This window comes from Pseudorasbora parva, chromosome 8 (assembly GCF_024679245.1).
Source record: "Pseudorasbora parva isolate DD20220531a chromosome 8, ASM2467924v1, whole genome shotgun sequence".
Classification (NCBI taxonomy): Eukaryota; Metazoa; Chordata; class Actinopteri; order Cypriniformes; family Gobionidae; genus Pseudorasbora; species Pseudorasbora parva.
This window is the reverse complement of record NC_090179.1, coordinates 44,015,474-44,033,541: the sequence shown is the minus strand read 5'-3', so window position 1 is coordinate 44,033,541 and position 18,068 is coordinate 44,015,474. Positions and strand designations below refer to the sequence as shown.

Sequence of the window (18,068 nt, the reverse complement as noted above, 5' to 3'; positions counted from 1 at the left end):
AGAGCATCTATCATCATAAAAGAGCATCTATCATCATAAAAGAGCATCTATCCATCATAAAAGAGCATCTTTCCATCATAAAAGAGCATCTATCATCATAAAAGAGCATCTATCATCATAAAAGAGCATCTATCATCATAAAAGAGCATCTATCCATCATAAAAGAGCATCTATCATCATAAAAGAGCATCTATCCATCATAAAAGTGCACCAATCCATCATAAAAGAGCATCTTTCAAGAGCATCTATCCATCATAAAAGAGCATCTTTCCATCATAAAAGTGCATCTATCATCATAAAAGAGCATCTATCCATCATAAAAGAGCATCTATCCATCATAAAAGTGCACCAATCCATCATAAAAGAGCATCTTTCCATCATAAAAGTGCATCTATCATCATAAAAGAGCATCTATCATCATAAAAGAGCATCTATCATCATAAAAGAGCATCTATCCATCATAAAAGAGCATCTTTCCATCATAAAAGAGCATCTATCATCATAAAAGAGCATCTATCATCATAAAAGAGCACCAATCCATCATAAAAGAGCATCTTTCCATCATAAAAGTGCATCTATCCATCATAAAAGAGCATCTTTCCATCATAAAAGAGCATCTATCATCATAAAAGAGCATCTTTCCATCATAAAAGAGCATCTATCATCATAAAAGAGCATCTATCCATCATAAAAGAGCATCTTTCCATCATAAAAGAGCATCTATCCATCATAAAAGAGCATCTTTCCATCATAAAAGAGCATCTATCATCATAAAAGAGCATCTTTCCATCATAAAAGAGAATCTATCATCATAAAAGAGCATCTATCCATCATAAAAGAGCATCTTTCCATTTCCATTTTTTTGGCTTCATCACTCGGTCTCCTCTCCACCAATCAGCTGGTGTGTGGTGAGCGTTCTGGCGCAATATGGCTGCCGTCGCATCATCCAGGTGGTGCTGCACATTGGTGGTGGTTGAGGAGATTCCCCCTTCAATGTAAAGTGCTTTGAGTGCCTAGAAAAGCGCTATATAAATCGAACAAATTATTATTATTATTATTAAATATTATATAGATATTTTTCTCACACAAACTCATCGATTTGCTTCAGAAGGCCTTTATTAACTCCCGGAGCCGTGTGGAGCAGTTATATGATGGATAGATGCACTTTTATGAACTTCATAAACAAGGCAACAATTCACTGCCATTATAAAGCTTAGATTAACCAGGACTTTTTTGTTTAAAATATAATTATGATTGTGTTCGTCTGAAACAATAATGTCATACACACCTAGCATGAGTTGAGGGTGAGTAAATCATGGGCTTATTTTCATTTTTGGGTAAACTAACCCTTTAAAAATGGATATATTTTTTCTTACACAAACCCATCGATTCGTTTCAGAATCTGTTTTTGAAAGGCCAAGTTGTAAGAAAATGTAAATCCACAGATGTCAAAATACTTCCAAGTGTGGGCAAATGTGTGTGTGTTTGCACCTGAGTGTTTTGATCTGTTACTTGATCGCGGTACGCCATGTCTATACAGCCCTGCACGGCGTTAATCCACGCCAACTTCAGCTCCTCAGAGTCGGCCTGTAACACACAACACCTGTGCACACAAACACAAAGATGCACAATTACTAACACAATCGCATTTGTATTAAAATCACAACGTCTCTGGATTAGCAGCAGCCACTCTTCAACCTCAAAGAAGATTGGCCTGTATTCTGCTTTTTAATAAATATTGCATATCATTTAATAATGCAGCTTAGCACATAACATATTCAAATACATTTTTCAGATTTTACAGTGACAATTAGTGCACAGAAAAACAGTCTGAAGCAGAGACAATCATCCAGAAGGGCAGACGACTGATATTCAGTTCAGTTCAATTCAAGTTTATTATTCCCAATACACAGTTTCAAAGCAGCTTTACAGTAAATACTTGAGTAATGTCCACATGACAGAGATAGACAGCTAATGTACAGTTTGTAATGTGGTTTGTTAATTATTCAGTCAAGCAAACACATCGAACATGTGAGGCAGCAATTATAACTTGTGCTCATAATGATTACGCTATAAGGATAATATTTGGGAGATTTGTATGATGACAAAGCCGGCGATATGTGTGTGTATTTCATCGTCTTACTTCTGAACTGACAGCAACTCAAAACAGAAACGGCGGTCAATCACATCCAAAGATTTCACTGCACACAGACGCAGATCATCGAACAGAACAAGAGGCTGCTCCTAAAACACACACACACACAGTTTGAAACAGGAGAAACATGTTGATATGATCAGTCAGTGCTAGACTGATGTAAATAATGGTTTACCTTGTGTGATTTTGAGTAGATTAACTGATTATTTTCAGTGTAAAACCAGCACCTGAGGAAAGAGATTGAATTAAAAATGTTAAGAAAAATTCAAATATCTCAGTGATACTAAAATAGGTCTCTCACCTCTTCCATGTCTTATTCTTCTTGCGTGAGCGTTTGAACAGGTAGCCTTGAATCGTTCCTCCATCAGACGGATTACACACAATGACCGCCTCTCCAGACGCATCCTAACAAACACACACAACCATCATATATTAACCTCCAGAAACATCACAGCATCCACTGACTGAGGCATGACAATTTTGAAAAGTTTTAACAAACAGGTTTTATTTTTCATGTTGACATTTGAAACCAGGGTTTGGGGCAGTTCCTAAAAAGGAGCATAGTTGTGGCGACACTGCCTTTTCTATTATATCTATATTATATAACTATATTATATTATATATTAGATCGCTATTTTATGCAGATAGACAAGTTTTAAGACAATAAACACACAATCTTTTATGAGTAATGAGTATTGAGTATTTGTTGAGTAATGAGTACTGAATATTTTTGAGTATTAAGTAATGTGTTGAGTAATGAGTATTGAGTATATGTTGAGAAATGAGTATTAAATATTTTTGAGTATTGAGTATTTGTTGAGTAATGAGTATTGAGTATTTGTTGAGTAAGTGTTGAGTAATGAGTATTGAGTATTTGTTGATTAATGAGTATTGAGTATTTGTTGAGTAATGAGTATTGAGTATTTGTTGAGTAATGAGTATTGAGTATTTGTTGAGTAATGAGTATTGAGTATTTGTTGAGTAAGTGTTGAGTAATGAGTATTGAGTATTTGTTGATTAATGAGTATTGAGTATTTGTTGAGTAATGAGTATTGAGTATTTGTTGAGTAATGAGTATTGAGTATTTGTTGAGTAAGTGTTGAGTAATGAGTATTGAGTATTTGTTGATTAATGAGTATTGAGTATTTGTTGAGTAATGAGTATTGAGTATTTGTTGAGTAAGTGTTGAGTAATGAGTATTGAGTATTTGTTGAGTAAGTGTTGAGTAATGAGTATTGAGTATTTGTTGAGTAAGTGTTGAGTAATGAGTATTGAGTATTTGTTGATTAATGAGTATTGAGTATTTGTTGAGTAATGAGTATTGAGTATTTGTTGAGTAAGGGTTGAGTAATGAGTATTGAGTATTTGTTGAGTAAGTGTTGAGTAATGAGTATTGAGTATTTGTTGATTAATGAGTATTGAGTATTTGTTGAGTAATGAGTATTGAGTATTTGTTGAGTAAGTGTTGAGTAATGAGTATTGAGTATTTGTTGAGTAAGTGTTGAGTAATGAGTATTGAGTATTTGTTGAGTAAGTGTTGAGTAATGAGTATTGAGTATTTGCTGATTAATGAGTATTGAGTATTTGTTGAGTAATGAGTATTGAGTATTTGTTGAGTAAGTGTTGAGTAATGAGTATTGAGTATTTGCTGATTAATGAGTATTGAGTATTTGTTGAGTAATGAGTATTGAGTATTTGTTGAGTAATGAGTATTGAGTATTTGTTGGGTAATGAGTATTGAGTATTTTTGAGTATTAAGTAATGAGCTGAGTAATGAGTATTGAATATTTGTTGAGTAATGAGTATTGAGAATTTTTTGAGTAAGGACTATTGAGTATTTGTTGAGTAATGAGTATTGAGTATTTTTTGAGTAATGACTATTGAGTATTCGTTGAGTAATGAGTATTAAGTATTTTATGAGTAATGAGTATTGAGTATGTGTTGAGTAATGAGCATTGAGTATTTGTTGAGTAATGAGTATTAAGTATTTTATGAGTAATGAGTATTGAGTATGTGTTGAGTAATGAGCATTGAGTATTTGTTGAGTAATGAGTATTGAGTATGTGTTGAGTAATGAGCATTGAGTATTTGTTGAGTAATGAGTATTGAGTATTCGTTGAGTAATGAGTATTGAGTATTTTATGAGTAATGAGTATTGAGTATTTTATGAGTAATGAGTACTTGTTGAGTAAGTATTGAGTGTTTGGTAATGAGTATTGAGTATTTGTTGAGTAAGTGTTGAGTAATGAGTATTGAATATGTGTTGAGTAATGAGTATTGAGTATTTTATGAGTAATGAGTATTGAGTATTTGTTGAGTATTGAGTATTTGTTGAGTAAGTGTTGAGTATTTGTTGAGTATTAAGTAATGAGTTGAGTAATGCGTATTGGATATTTGTTGAGTGATGAGTATTGTGTATTTGTTGAGTAATGAGTATTCAGTATTTTTGACTATTAAGTAATGAGTTGAGTAATTAGTATTGAGTATTTGTTGAGTATTGAGTATTTTTGAGTATTAAGTAATGATATGAGTAATGAGTATTGAATATTTGTTGAGTAATGAGTATTGAGTATTTTTGAATATTAAGTAATGAGTTGAGTAATGAGTATTGAATATGTGTTGAGTAATGAGTATTGAGTATTTGTTGAGTAATGAGTATTAAGTATTTTATGAGTAATGAGTATTGAGTATGTGTTGAGTATTGAGTATTTTATGAGTAATGAGTATTGAGTATTTGTTGAGTATGTGTTGAGTAATGAGTATTGAGTATGTGTTGAGTATTGAGTATTCAGTATTTGTTGAGTAATGCGTATTGAGTATTTGTTGAGTAATGAGTATTGAGTATTTTTGAGTATTAAGTAATGAGTAATGAATATTGAATATTTGTTGAGTAATGAGTATTGAGTATTTTTAAGTATTAAGTAATGAGTTGAGTAATGAGTATTGAATATTTGTTGAGTAATGAGTATTGAGTATTTTTGAGTATTAAGTAATGAGTTGAGTAATGAGTATTGAGGTTTTTTTAGTAATGTGTATTGAGTATTTGTTGAGTAATGAGTATTGAATATTTGTTGAGTAATGAGTAATGAGTATGTAATGAGTTGAGTAATGAGTATTTTTGAGTATTAAGTAATGAGTTGAGTAATGCTTATTGGATATTTGTTGAGTGATGAGTATTGTGTATTTGTTGAGTAATGAGTATTGAGTATTTTTGAGTATTAAGTAATGAGTTGAGTAATGAGTATTGAGTATTTGTTGAGTAATGAGTATAGAGTATTTTTGAGTATTAAGTAATGAGATGAGTAATGAGTATTGAGGTTTTTTTAGTAATGTGTATTGAGTATATGTTGAGTAATGAGTATTAAATATTTTTGAGTATTGAGTATGTGTTGAGTATTGAGTATTTGTTGAGTAATGAGTATTGAGTATTTGTTGAATAAGTGTTGAGTAATGAGTATTGAGTATTTGTTGATTAATGAGTATTGAGTATTTGTTGAGTAATGAGTATTGAGTATTTGCTGATTAATGAGTATTGAGTATTTGTTGAGTAATGAGTATTGAGTTTGTTGAGTAATGAGTATTGAGTATTTGTTGAGTAATGAGTATTGAGTATTTGTTGAGTAATGAGTATTGAGTATTTTTGAGTATTAAGTAATGAGTTGAGTAATGAGTATTGAATATTTGTTGAGTAATGAGTATTGAGAATTTTTTGAGTAATGACTATTGAGTATTTGTTGAGTAATGAGTATTGAGTATTTTTTGAGTAATGACTATTGAATATTCGTCGAGTAATGAGTATTAAGTATTTTATGAGTAATGAGTATTGAGTATGTGTTGAGTAATGAGTATTGAGTATTTGTTGAGTAATGAGTATTGAGTATTTGTTGAGTAATGAGTATTGAGTATTTGTTGAGTAATGAGTATTGAGTATTTTATGAGTAATGAGTATTGAGTATTTTATGAGTAATGAGTATTGAGTATTTGTTGAGTAATGAGTATTGAGTATTTGTTGAGTAATGAGTATTGAGTATTTTATGAGTGATGAGTATTGAGTATTTTATGAGTGATGAGTATTGAGTATTTGTTGAGTAATGAGTATTGAGTATTTTATGAGTAATGAGTATTGAGTATTTGTTGAGTAATGAGTATTGAGTATTTTATGAGTAATGATTATTGAGTATTTGTTGAGTAATGAGTATTGAGTATTTTATGAGTAATGAGTATTGAGTATTTGTTGAGTAATGAGTATTGAGTATTTTATGAGTAATGAGTATTGAGTATTTGTTGAGTAATGAGTATTGAATATTTGTTGAGTAATGAGTATTGAGTATTTGTTGAGTAATGAGTATTGAGTATGTGTTGAGTAATGAGCATTGAGTATTTGTTGAGTAATGAGTATTGAGTATTTTATGAGTAATGAGTATTGAGTATTTGTTGAGTAATGAGTATTGAGTATGTGTTGAGTAATGAGTATTGAGTATTTGTTGAGTAATGGGTATTGAGTATTTGTTGAGTAATGAGTATTGAGTATTTGTTGAGTAATGAGTATTGAGTATTTTATGAGTAATGAGTATTGAGTATTTGTTGAGTAATGAGTATTGAGTATTTGTTGAGTAATGAGTATTGAGTATTTGTTGAGTAATGAGCATTGATACTGTGTTTTGAGTATTTTTTGAGTAATGAACAGAGTAATGTTTTTTGAGTATTGAGTAAGACCTAGTGAGTATTTTGAGTATTAAGTAATGAGTTGAGTATTTTTTGAGTAATGAGCATAGAGTAATGTGTTTTAAGTATTTATTTATTTTTATGAGTAAAAATGTATTTTGACTACTTTTCGGAGTACACTAGCTATAAGATCCTAAATTTTGCCTCCAAACTTGTTTTATGGGGTCGTCAAAACTTTCGTAATTAGCAGTGAAATCTCACCCTCTGCTGAACGAGCAGGTGTGTGTTTTCCAGGTCTTTCCTCTTGGCAGTGCAGTCAGACGACAGCTGAGAGAGCTGCGCACAGATATCACTCATAATAAACTTCAATATCCATAAAACATAAGTAATCAAACAAAAGGGGCTCATGTTGTGTGTGTGTGGAGAATAAATTGAGTGTGATGTGTGTGTTTGTGTATGACCTGAGAGGCCATCGTCTTCATGGTCGGTTCGAGATCTCTCAGCAGGTCGAATCCCTGGTGGAAAAACGTGTACTGAGCGTGAAAATACGAGAAGACCTGAGAAAGAAAGATGATTTTAGTTAGTTTACACTTATCTGAACAAGATGTCATAGTATTTACAAACCTAGATTTATGATTAGAGCTCACCGAATTCAGAATATCCAGCTTCTGTTGGACCTTGAAATTATTGAGCTGCAAGAAAAGATGAAAGAAAAACAATACATTTCACTCATGTTCTGGGCAGCTTCAAGTGTGGGCCAAATTATCCTCAAAATAATTATATATATATTTTATATTCAATTTATATTGTTATATTATGTTATTTATAAGTTTTTATATTATATTTATTTATTTTTATATTATATTTTAGTTTAGTTTACGAAGACATTGTAAAATAAAGTGTTACCAAATAAAGAATATTCTTTCTATATATAATTTATCCTCAAAATAATGAAATTATATATATTATAAATCCACAATCCACTGTCTTTGTATTAGAAGTAATATTCTAATTTTCTGAGATCCTGAATTTGGGATTTTCCGTAGTTTTCAGTTATACTCATCAAAATTAAAAGAAATAAACATTTGAAACATATCAGTGTGTGTGTTGTTTCACTCTTTGAATGGAATATTTAAGCTGAAATAAAACAACTTTTTGATGATATTCTAATTATATAACCAGCACCTTTATTTATATTTATATATATATAAAATATAAAACATGCTTATAATAAATTATAATATAAAAATATTTACTATCATAAAAACATAAACCAAAATATAATATAAAACATGCCTTTAATAAAATATTATATAAAAATATAAATATAATATAATATAAAAGCATAAACTAAAAGAAGAACATGAAACATGCCTATAAAAAAAATATACAAAAATATAAAATAATATAAAAAAACAAAAATATCAAACATGCCTATAATAAAATATAATATAAAAACAAACAGAAATATAATATGAAATATACTGATAATAAAATATAAAAAAAACATGCTAATAATAAAACATAATAATAATAATATTTAAAAAATAAGGGGTGATTTAAGTCTTAAAGGGACAGTTGCAACAACAACAGCCTGTTTAGTTCTACAGGTCATGAAAAACTAAATAAAAATGGTTTTGCCTGACTAACATTATATGTGGACTTCACTAGAAAAGTAAATTCTATAAAAATGTTGAATATGGGCTGCTTAAAGCTCAAATGACTTGACGTTAAAGACTTGAGAGTGGTGTTCTGTTCTTTTGAGTGTTGAAGCTGCCGTGACGATATCATTTCCTGTAAAGGATCAATAAAGTATCAATCCAAATCAGTCAAATCAGAAAATGGCATCAGTACCTGCAGGCAGTAGTCGAGGGCGAAGTGTTGGTAGCATTTGCGCGTGGCGAGCAGCAGGTGAGTCGCCCGCTCCGCGTCGACGGGTTTGTGTCGGCTGACCTGCGCGTTTTTCACCACCGCGGCTTCTAGATCGTCTCCGATCCGTACAAACTCACGCCGAGTGTCACGAATCTGAGGCACGAATCTGTCACAGAACAAACCCTTATGCTTTACTGCTGTGAACGTGTGTGTGTGTGTGTGTCATTGTTTTGTGACAAGGCCACAAATATCAGGACACAAATGTGTATAATGCCATGGGTATGACACAAGTATTACAGGAGAGGGTGAAATATGAGGACATTAACCATGTCCCCACTTTTCAAAAGGCTTATAAATGCAAAATGTTTCCTGTGATGGGTAAGTTTAGAGGTTGGTTGTGTGTGTGTGTGTGTGTGTGTGTGTGTGTGTGTGTGTGTGTGTGTGTGTGTGTGTGTGTGTGTGTGTGTGTGTGTGTGTGTGTGTGATGGGTAGGTTAAGGGGCAGGGGCAGTGTAAGGGGATAGAAAATACGGTTTGTACAGTATAAAAACCATTACGCCTATGGAATGTCCCCATATGTCACAAAAACAAACGTGTGTGTGTGTGTGTGTGTGTGTGTGTGTGTGTGTGTGTGTGTGTGTTACGTACTGTGAAAGCAGGTTTGAGAGCTGCTGGGTAATGGCTCTCTGAGTCTGATCAAACAGCATCTGCAAGAGCACACACACATTTATAATGAACAAATACGCACAAGGGATTGTCTACAAAGGTGCCCGTACATCAGCTTTGAAAGAGGCTCGTCCAATCAGATTCGTAGTTCCAGTCAAAGTAAGACTCACCGTCTGAAACTGGATCATTTCTTGTAGGCCTTGGTTGAACTGACGCAGGCAATTCTACAGAAAGACAAGCAATGAGAGGTCAGCGTGAGGTCTGGCCAAAGGTCGTGACCTCATCAGACAGATCTGTACTCACCAGAATAACACCGTCGTTCTTATGATACGCAGTAAACTCGGCCAGTCCGGACAGGAAAAGCTGATTGCAGGAGGTGTAGTTCTGACCCGCATCCACCATCTGACCACACAACTTCATCACCTAGAGAGAGAGAGAGAGAGAGAGAGAGAGAGAGAGAGAGAGAGAGAGAGAGAGAGAGAGAAGAGGGCCATCAATATAACATGAAATATACATAAGGGCTAATATCATGAGAGAATCATTTTATATTAATCTTTTGACATAAGTCAAAATTCCACCCAAATTCCTGCTGCTGATTGGCTCACTCAATGTAGGAGCCATTATGAGTGCCCACACCCCATGCTGCTGATTGGCTCACTCTCTCCTCCTCCATTATGAGTGACCACACCCCCTGCTGCTGATTGGCTCACTCTCGCTCCTCTCCCATCACGAGGGACCACACCCCCTATTGCTGATTGGCTCACTCTCTCCTCCCCCATCACGAGTGACCACACCCCCTACTGCTGATTGGCTCACTCTCGCTCCTCCCCCATCATGAGTGACCACACCACCTGCTGCTGATTGGCTCACTCTCGCTCCTCCCCCATCATGAGTGACCACACCCCCTGCTGCTGACTGACTCACTCTCGCTCCTCCCCCATCATGAGTGACCACACCCCCTGCTGCTGATTGGCTCACTCTCGCTCCTCCCCCATCACGAGGGACAACACTCCCTATTGCTGATTGGCTCACTCTCTCCTCCCCCATCACGAGTGACCACACCCCCTGCTGCTGATTGGCTCACTCTCGCCCCCCCCCCCTCTAGATAGATAGATAGATAGATAGATAGATAGATAGATAGATAGATAGAAGAGAGAGAGAGAGAGAGAGAGAGAGAGAGAGAGAGAGAGAGAGAGAGAGAGAGAGAGAGAGAGAGAGAGAGAGAGAGAGAGAGAGAGAGAGAGAGATAGCTAGATAATATAACAAAAACGAACTAAAATATATTATACAATTTAAATACAAATATTTTTGGGAAAAAAACTTTACTATCATTATAAGTGGACTTTAAGGTGAAAAAAATAAATGCTCCATGCTAGGACATCTTACTTTCTCCACACGACTCTCCAGATCTGCAACATCACTCTCGCATTTATCCAGGGTCTGCCTGCAACACACACACACGTTTGTTTTTGAGAAATGTGGGGACATTCCATAGGCAAAATGGTTTTTGTACTGTACAAACCGTATTTTCTGTCCCCTTACACTGCCCCTACCCCTAAACCTATCCATCACACACACACACACACACACACACACACACACACACACACACACACACACACACACACACACACACTGCCCCTAAACCTACCCATCACTCACTCACTCACACACACACACACACACACACACAGCCCCTAAACCTACCCGTCACAGGAAACATTCTGCATTTTTACTTTCTAAATAAACTCCTCCTGTATGATTTATAAGCCTTTTGAAAAGTGGGGACATGGGTAATGTCCTCATATTTCACCCTCTCCTGTAATACCTGTGTCATACCCATGGCATTATACACATTTGTGTCCTCATATGTCACAAAAACATGCCCACACACACACATGCATAATTCATACACAGATACACTACCCTGCCCTAGAACAGCTGTGGTTTTGAAACGATAAAATAGATTTTTACTAACAATATAGTTTTAGATGCATGTCATGTTAACTACCCATCATGAACTGATGAACTACATGCATGTGTGTTATGAATGAGATGCTCATACCTGAATGCAGGAGAGTCTCTGATGCATTCCTCAAAGTCCAGGAAAGTGTCCATCCTGCTCAGGGTCTCAGGTTATAAACTCGCTGCTTCAGTCTCTCTCATGCACTATTAGACATTTAACCCAAACACATGATCCAGATTTATGCACGAGGCCTGATGCACGATCTGCATCCTCACCGTCTCCTCCATGCGCCGTTATATTATATATCCTGCTCTCCTTTAGTCTCTATCTGTCAGACTGATGGGATAACGCGCGTGCCCGCACTGACGCGCACACCGTCACAGTAACGCACGCGGTTATTTCAAGCAGTTCTTATTGTAGTTCTTTGTATGATATATGAGTGTAGTCTCGAGCCGTGTTGATGACAGCTGTGGAGCTGTTAGTTCATGTTGATGTGAGTCGCTTTTCCGGTGTCGGGATACATGCGTGACGTAGAGGATGTCCTTTCAGGCATTTTCAAAATAAAGCATGAAATAAAAAATAAATGTATTATAATAAATAAATACAAATTAAACAATAATAATTAATTAATTATTTAAATGATAAAATATTTAAATAAATAGTTATTTGAAGTACAAGTTGAGATTTAAAGTCCCATGGCCTTTATAAAATAAAAACATATATATATATATATATATATATATATATATATATATATATATATATATATATATATATATATATATATATATATATATTAAATACAATTTTCTTTGTAGTTCTTTGAAGATCAAATATATCTATAATGGATTTATAAAATAAAAATAATATACAATTAATTACTTAATTAAATAAAATATAAATAAATGAAATAAAATATAACTAAATAAAATAACTAAATATAAATAAATAAAAATATAAATAAATAAAATAAAACGTTCTTTGTAGTTCTTTGAAGGACAAGTTGAGATCAGTTGAGATTCAAGTATCTATAATAAATCAAATTTTCAAAATAAAAGCATGGATTTATAAAACATTTTATTTATTTTTTTATAAAATAAAATATAATAAATATAATAAAATGAAATGAATCAAACAAAAAATAAACTATTACATAAAGAAACCAATACTTAAAACAAAACTAAGTCTTACCAAATATGTGGTTTAGTTTAATTGCGGACTAAATTAAATCAACTAAAAGCTCTTTCAAGAGTATATCCATTTCTGATTTGATATTGCTGATTTTTTATATAATCTATGCACAATGCATCTTTAAATACAAACAAATGACATCATCCTATGATGAAACAATCCACTGACAGACATACAGGCGCATTCACAGGAAAGTGAGACTGTATAAAATTTTATTATTTAGTATTTAATGCCGAACAGCACAAATACTAGCATTTGACACAGTGTTTTCAAAAGCCCTGCTTTGGAAAAAAAACATCAACAACAAAAAAACAAAAACAAGTTGAGATTCAAATATCTCTATAATAAATCACATTTTCATTTCAGCACTACCTCTGAATTCATGCAGGCATGTGTATCTGTGTGTTAAACAGAAGAGATTCTGAATGGTGTGTGTGTGTGTGTGTGTGTGTGTGTGTGTGTGTAGAATGATTTCAGAACTCAATAGAGACGAGAATGACAGTGACGTTGTCTGCACTGCCCCGCCTCACTGCCTCACTGGCCAATCGGTGACAAGCGGCCTCAAATTGCCCCGCCTCCTCGCTCTGCCCCTCCTTCAGCTCCACAGTTTGATTCTAAAAAAGTAAAATACATTACATACATTACACACAGCAGGTATTTTAGTAGCTACTTTTATAGGTTTCAATATTCTTTATTTTCATATTTTTATTTAAAGATTTAGTTTATTGTTGTGTGTTTGTCATTTTTTTTAAAATACAGTCTCTATTTATGGTTGTAGTTTCAGTTAACTACAATAACCCTGACACAAAGCAAAGACTAACAAATATGAGGACGAGCGAATACACACCTCTAGAACGTCGAGGACAAACTGAACGGCTTCATCCGCAGAAAACACTTTAAAAAGCCCGTCACATGCCAAGAGAACAAATCTGAAGAAAAACACACAAAAAACATTAAAATCCTGTGTGTGTGTGTGTGTGTGTGTGTGCGTGTGTGTGTACTTGTTTATATTACATTGCTGGGGACATTGTGGTACATTGTCCCCACAATGTAATATAAACCTGAGATGTGAGCCAGCGGCCCCCACAATGTAAAATGGATTAATAAACATACTAAATGACGTTTTTTTGAGAAGTTTCCTGTGATGGGTAGGTTTAGGGGCAGTGTGTGTGTGTGTGTGTGTGTGTGTGTGTGTGTGTGTGTGTGTGTGTGTGTGAGTGTGTGTGTGTTTTGGGGCAGTGTAGGGTGATAGAATGTACAGTTTGTACAGTACAAAAACCATTATGCCTATGGAATGTCCCTACATTTCAGAAAAACACAATGTGTGTGTGTGTGTGTGTGTGGGGGGGGGGGGGGGGTGTTAGACCCACTTGTCATTTCGACTGAGCTGACAGCGCCGCAGGTCTGGGGTGGAAATAACGCCACACCGTTTATACTGACCGTCACCAATAGAACGAGACACTTCCAGAACTCCTAACACACGGCCATCCCTACAAACACACACACCGTTACAACGACCAAGACTCATATACCACACACACACTCTCACACACACACCTGACCGTCCCGCCTGCTCTCTGAATCCTCATGCGCTCCTCATATATGGTGGGGTTGTGCTCCTTACTGAGAGCCAGAGTCACACACTTCCTCTTCCCAGAATCCTCAGCCTGCTCCAAACGACACAGGACTGCCTAATGCACACACACACACACACACACACACACACACACACACACACGTACACACACACACACACTTAAGATTTGTTTGTATAGTGGCATTATTTTCCATAGGGTTTAATTTTAGACTTTATCACTTATAAAACAATCATAGAGTTTTTGTCTGAGTGAGAAAATAATGAATATAATTTAAAATGAGTGTATTTTGTTAGCCTGACGTGGTCATACTCAACTCTAGTCAGAATATGAGTCTGATGCTCCATTGGGCTGTGATTATGGGGCGTTTCAACCCAACCAGGAGAGACCTCAATTGGACAGACCGACAACCAATCAGAGCTACAGATCTACAGATGCTAAAGACATCTTTCCCATTGACAAATGCCTTGATCGCGGTCCTCTGTTCCTCTTTTAAAATGAATGCGCTTTCGATATCTTCTATAACAGGCCGAATCTACACATCTCAGTTCTTCAACAACAGCCAGTGGCGTAACTTTGTTTTAAAAAGTGGGTGGGACAGTCTCACGAAAATGAGTGAATTTCGTGATTTCACCGGAACAAATAGAAAGTCTCTGCAACGGCGTTAAGCATTAGATTAAAGCACTCGTCTGTGTGAAGACTGCATGGTGATAATCTGTCAATCATCGCCCTGACAATGTTATTGGTACGAACAGTTTTTGTTCATGAATAATAACTCCTCTACAGATCGAGTCCAGACCGAACTTCCCGACCTAAAAATGTGGGCGGCGCTAAGTTCGGCTGGCATCCAGGCTAGTATTTTTTTTCAAAGCAACGGAAAATTATCCAATGGATTAAAAAAATATGCATAAAATTTGAATAGAAATAATTTCAGTTTAGTGTTCAGACTTACTCTACTGTCGCCCAGGTTTGCCACATACAGAACATCATCAACCGCTAGCATACATGTGGCTGTGGAGCCGTCCTTCCATGCAGGCTTCCTGAACACACACACACACAGTGTTTTCTTGCTCTCAGTCGACTGATTTCATATGCAGCAGGATGTGAAGCAGAACTCACTGGCTGGAGGCTTTCTTCAGGAAGTCCTCGTCGGTTTGGCGAAAGGAGTCCAGCAGACACTTCTTCACCAGCTTCTCCAAATTCTCCACATCACCTGAAATCAGGATGCATTATGGGTACTACAGCTCATTACTGTAGCTATGAGTGTGACAAGGATCTGTTTTTTACCTTTAGGGAATTTGCTGACCAGCGAGTGATGAAGATTGTCGGCAGCAAACTGTGACGCTCGAGCTCCACCGTGACCATCAAACACCGCAAAGTACGCAAGTCGAGAGCTGCATCGATACACACACACACACACACACACACACACACACACACACACACACACACACACACACACAGGGATTTATGACGTTAGCATACGGACGGACGGGTGGGTGGATGGATGGATGGATGGATGAGTGGATGAGTGGGAGTGTGAATGGACGGACAAAAGAAGAGGGATGGATGGATGGATGGATGGATGGATGGATGGATGGATGGATGGATGGATGGACGGATGAATGGATGGACAGACGGATGGACAAAAGAACGATTACGATGGGTGGGAGGTTGGATGGATTGATGAATTAATGGGTGGATGGATGGATGGATGGATGGATGGATGGATGGATGGATGGATGGATGGATGGATGGATGGATGGATGGATGGATGGATGGATGGATGGATGGATTCGCGCAGTCACTCACACTTGTGAGGGTAGATTGGTCACGCTCAGCTCTGGAAGCAGGACGTGTGCATCTTGCATCTCTTCTCTCTCACCGCGTCTCGCTGAGACAAAGCCCATCAGTTTGGGAAGATCTGCAGGGACACAGAAAGAGACGGTTATCATCACGTGTCTTCAATCTCTCAGAACACACACATACACACCCAGAACACACTCTCTGTCCGTAACACAATGTGTGCGGATGCTGAAAACCTTTACAAACTTTCTTTTCCTCTTGAATCTCGTCTTCCACCTCAGTCTCCTCTGAGCTGACGTCTCTCTTCCTCTTCTCACCTCGTTCCTCCTTATCCTGATGTTTGATTTTCACTGAAACAGTTCCACAAAACTTCATGATTAAAGCAAATCTCAGAGAGACAGATGTGTCGGATCAAAAGCCAGCCATCTGCATTAATACACAGACTATTTTACAAAATGTAGTGAGCTGCTGCCTACCAAGACAGCATTTTTGATCCTCACTAGTGAAGTAGACTCACTAGGATTTAAAACACAGACATATAATTTACATGCACTCATATCTAAACATATTAGCAGTAATGTGAGCACATGTCTGAACTAATATATAAGATAAGCACATTAATTCAACCTTTTAATAATTAAATTAGCACATTACTGTGTATTTATTTTTTGTAGAAATGTGTGTTGGTAATATGAAGCCAGCTAGTCCAATATCTACATTTAACTTTCCAAATCCCTCACATTAACACCTATAATGAATACAAGGTTATGATTATTACATTATTTGTGTAAATTAACCCACCTGGATCATTTGTAGGTTCTGGAAGATCATCAAACAAATCCATTTCTGAACCAGAAGTGAATGGAGTCTGAGGTGAAAAGCTATAACTTAGCTTCTACAAAACACACACACACCGATTCACTAATCAAATGACACACGTACACTAGCAGATAAATGCTAAAAATAAATATATATAACGACACAGATAATCACAAAAGCATGTTGTTTGGTTTTTAGAGGGTAAAGGAGAGCGAATCAGCAGAACAAGGTGAGGAGCTGTGTGAAAGTGAGTGTGTTTTGAATGCAGCAGCTAACAAGCTAATGCTAACCGAATGAATTTGAGAAGGAAATCTTCAAAATTATGTGTAATACTAGTAAATACATCGAAATAAATGTGTCTGGCTGTTATTATAATTATAAAGCAACTCAAACACACTTTATACATGTAGGAATTATATCACGTTTTTGTCAAAAGATTTTGGCTAGTTTAGGCTAACTGTTAAGCGTTGGTGGTATAGTGGTTAGCATAGCTGCCTTCCAAGCAGTTGACCCGGGTTCGATTCCCGGCCAACGCAATACACTTTTGTTACATTTTTAAAGCGCATTTAACCTACAGTACTTCTTGCGCAATAGAAAGTAAATAGTAGTTAGTACACTGTAAACAAGGAACAAAGAGTTGCTCCCTTTTAATTTTTAAGTACAGTCAACTTGGATGTTTAAGTAATTTCAACTTAAATTACATTAAACTAACTTAAAAAATGAGTTGAATCTTGTATAACTTCTAAAAAAAAATGCTTAATTTATTTTGACGAGTTAAAGCAATGTAAAAACATACACAGATCAGGCATAACATTATGACCATAACACTGATGATCTCTTCATCACGGCTCCTGTTAGTGGGTGGGATATATTAGGCAGCAAGTGAACATTTTGTCCTCAAAGTTGATGTGTTAGAAGCAGGAAAAATGGGCAAGCGTAAGGATTTGAGCGAGTTTGACAAGGGCCAGATTGTGACGGCTAGACGACTGGGTCAGAGCATCTCCAAAACTGCAGCTCTTGTGGGCTGTTCCCGGTCTGCAGTGGTCAGTCTCTATCAAAAGTGCTCCAAGAGGAACAGCGGAGAACCGGCCACAGGGTCATGGGCGGCCAAGGCTCAGTGAAGCACATGGGGAGTGAAGGCTGGCCCGTGTGGTCCGATCAAACAGACGAGCTACTGGAGCTCAAACTGCTCCAGAAGTTAATGCTGGTTCTGATAGAAAGCTGTCAGAATACAAAGAGCATCTCAGTTTGTTGCGTATGGACCAGTCAGAGTGACCTCTGACCCCGCCGAAAGCACCAACAGTGGCACGTGAGCATCAGAACTGGACCACGGA

At 36.1% G+C, this 18,068-nt stretch overlaps 3 protein-coding genes and 1 non-coding gene across 10 annotated transcripts in view; 2 read left to right on the top strand and 2 right to left on the bottom strand.

Moving 5' to 3' along the window:
- Positions 1-11,835, bottom strand: part of zgc:162872 (BAR_ACAPs and ArfGap_ACAP domain-containing protein) — a 31,268-nt gene extending 19,433 nt beyond the window's left edge. Inside the window, exons 1-13 of the mRNA XM_067451400.1 lie at positions 11,423-11,835; positions 10,744-10,801; positions 9,661-9,780; positions 9,528-9,581; positions 9,340-9,398; positions 8,675-8,858; positions 7,468-7,512; positions 7,282-7,377; positions 7,082-7,156; positions 2,457-2,560; positions 2,331-2,382; positions 2,144-2,244; positions 1,492-1,603 (exon numbers count right to left, since the gene is read on the bottom strand). Of these exons, the coding sequence (XP_067307501.1) occupies positions 1,492-1,603; positions 2,144-2,244; positions 2,331-2,382; positions 2,457-2,560; positions 7,082-7,156; positions 7,282-7,377; positions 7,468-7,512; positions 8,675-8,858; positions 9,340-9,398; positions 9,528-9,581; positions 9,661-9,780; positions 10,744-10,801; positions 11,423-11,475 (1,113 nt within the window). The 5' untranslated portion in view covers positions 11,476-11,835. The remainder of the gene's footprint in view (positions 1-1,491; positions 1,604-2,143; positions 2,245-2,330; positions 2,383-2,456; positions 2,561-7,081; positions 7,157-7,281; positions 7,378-7,467; positions 7,513-8,674; positions 8,859-9,339; positions 9,399-9,527; positions 9,582-9,660; positions 9,781-10,743; positions 10,802-11,422) is intronic.
- LOC137084878 (complement C1q and tumor necrosis factor-related protein 9) overlaps positions 1-18,068 on the top strand; it is a 367,307-nt gene that overhangs the window by 254,066 nt on the left and 95,173 nt on the right. The window lies entirely within an intron of this gene.
- ilkap (integrin-linked kinase-associated serine/threonine phosphatase) lies at positions 12,710-17,218 on the bottom strand. Of its 7 annotated transcripts, none has more exons than XM_067451892.1 (11): positions 16,717-17,217; positions 16,392-16,431; positions 16,162-16,265; positions 15,922-16,033; positions 15,397-15,503; positions 15,229-15,322; positions 15,062-15,149; positions 14,072-14,205; positions 13,885-14,004; positions 13,362-13,443; positions 12,710-13,128 (listed from the first exon to the last, which is right to left on the bottom strand). In XM_067451892.1, exons 4-11 carry the CDS (start codon positions 16,017-16,019, stop codon positions 12,988-12,990), a joined length of 864 nt encoding a protein of 287 aa, XP_067307993.1. In that variant the 5' UTR covers positions 16,020-16,033; positions 16,162-16,265; positions 16,392-16,431; positions 16,717-17,217; the 3' UTR covers positions 12,710-12,987. The 7 variants fall into 7 exon arrangements, with proteins under 7 accessions (XP_067307993.1, XP_067307987.1, XP_067307992.1 ...); XM_067451886.1 differs by having other exon boundaries at positions 16,166-16,265; XM_067451891.1 differs by having other exon boundaries at positions 15,922-16,265; positions 16,717-17,218.
- Positions 17,199-17,270, top strand: trnag-ucc (transfer RNA glycine (anticodon UCC)). The gene has a single exon. It is a non-coding gene; the product is annotated as a tRNA-Gly (tRNA).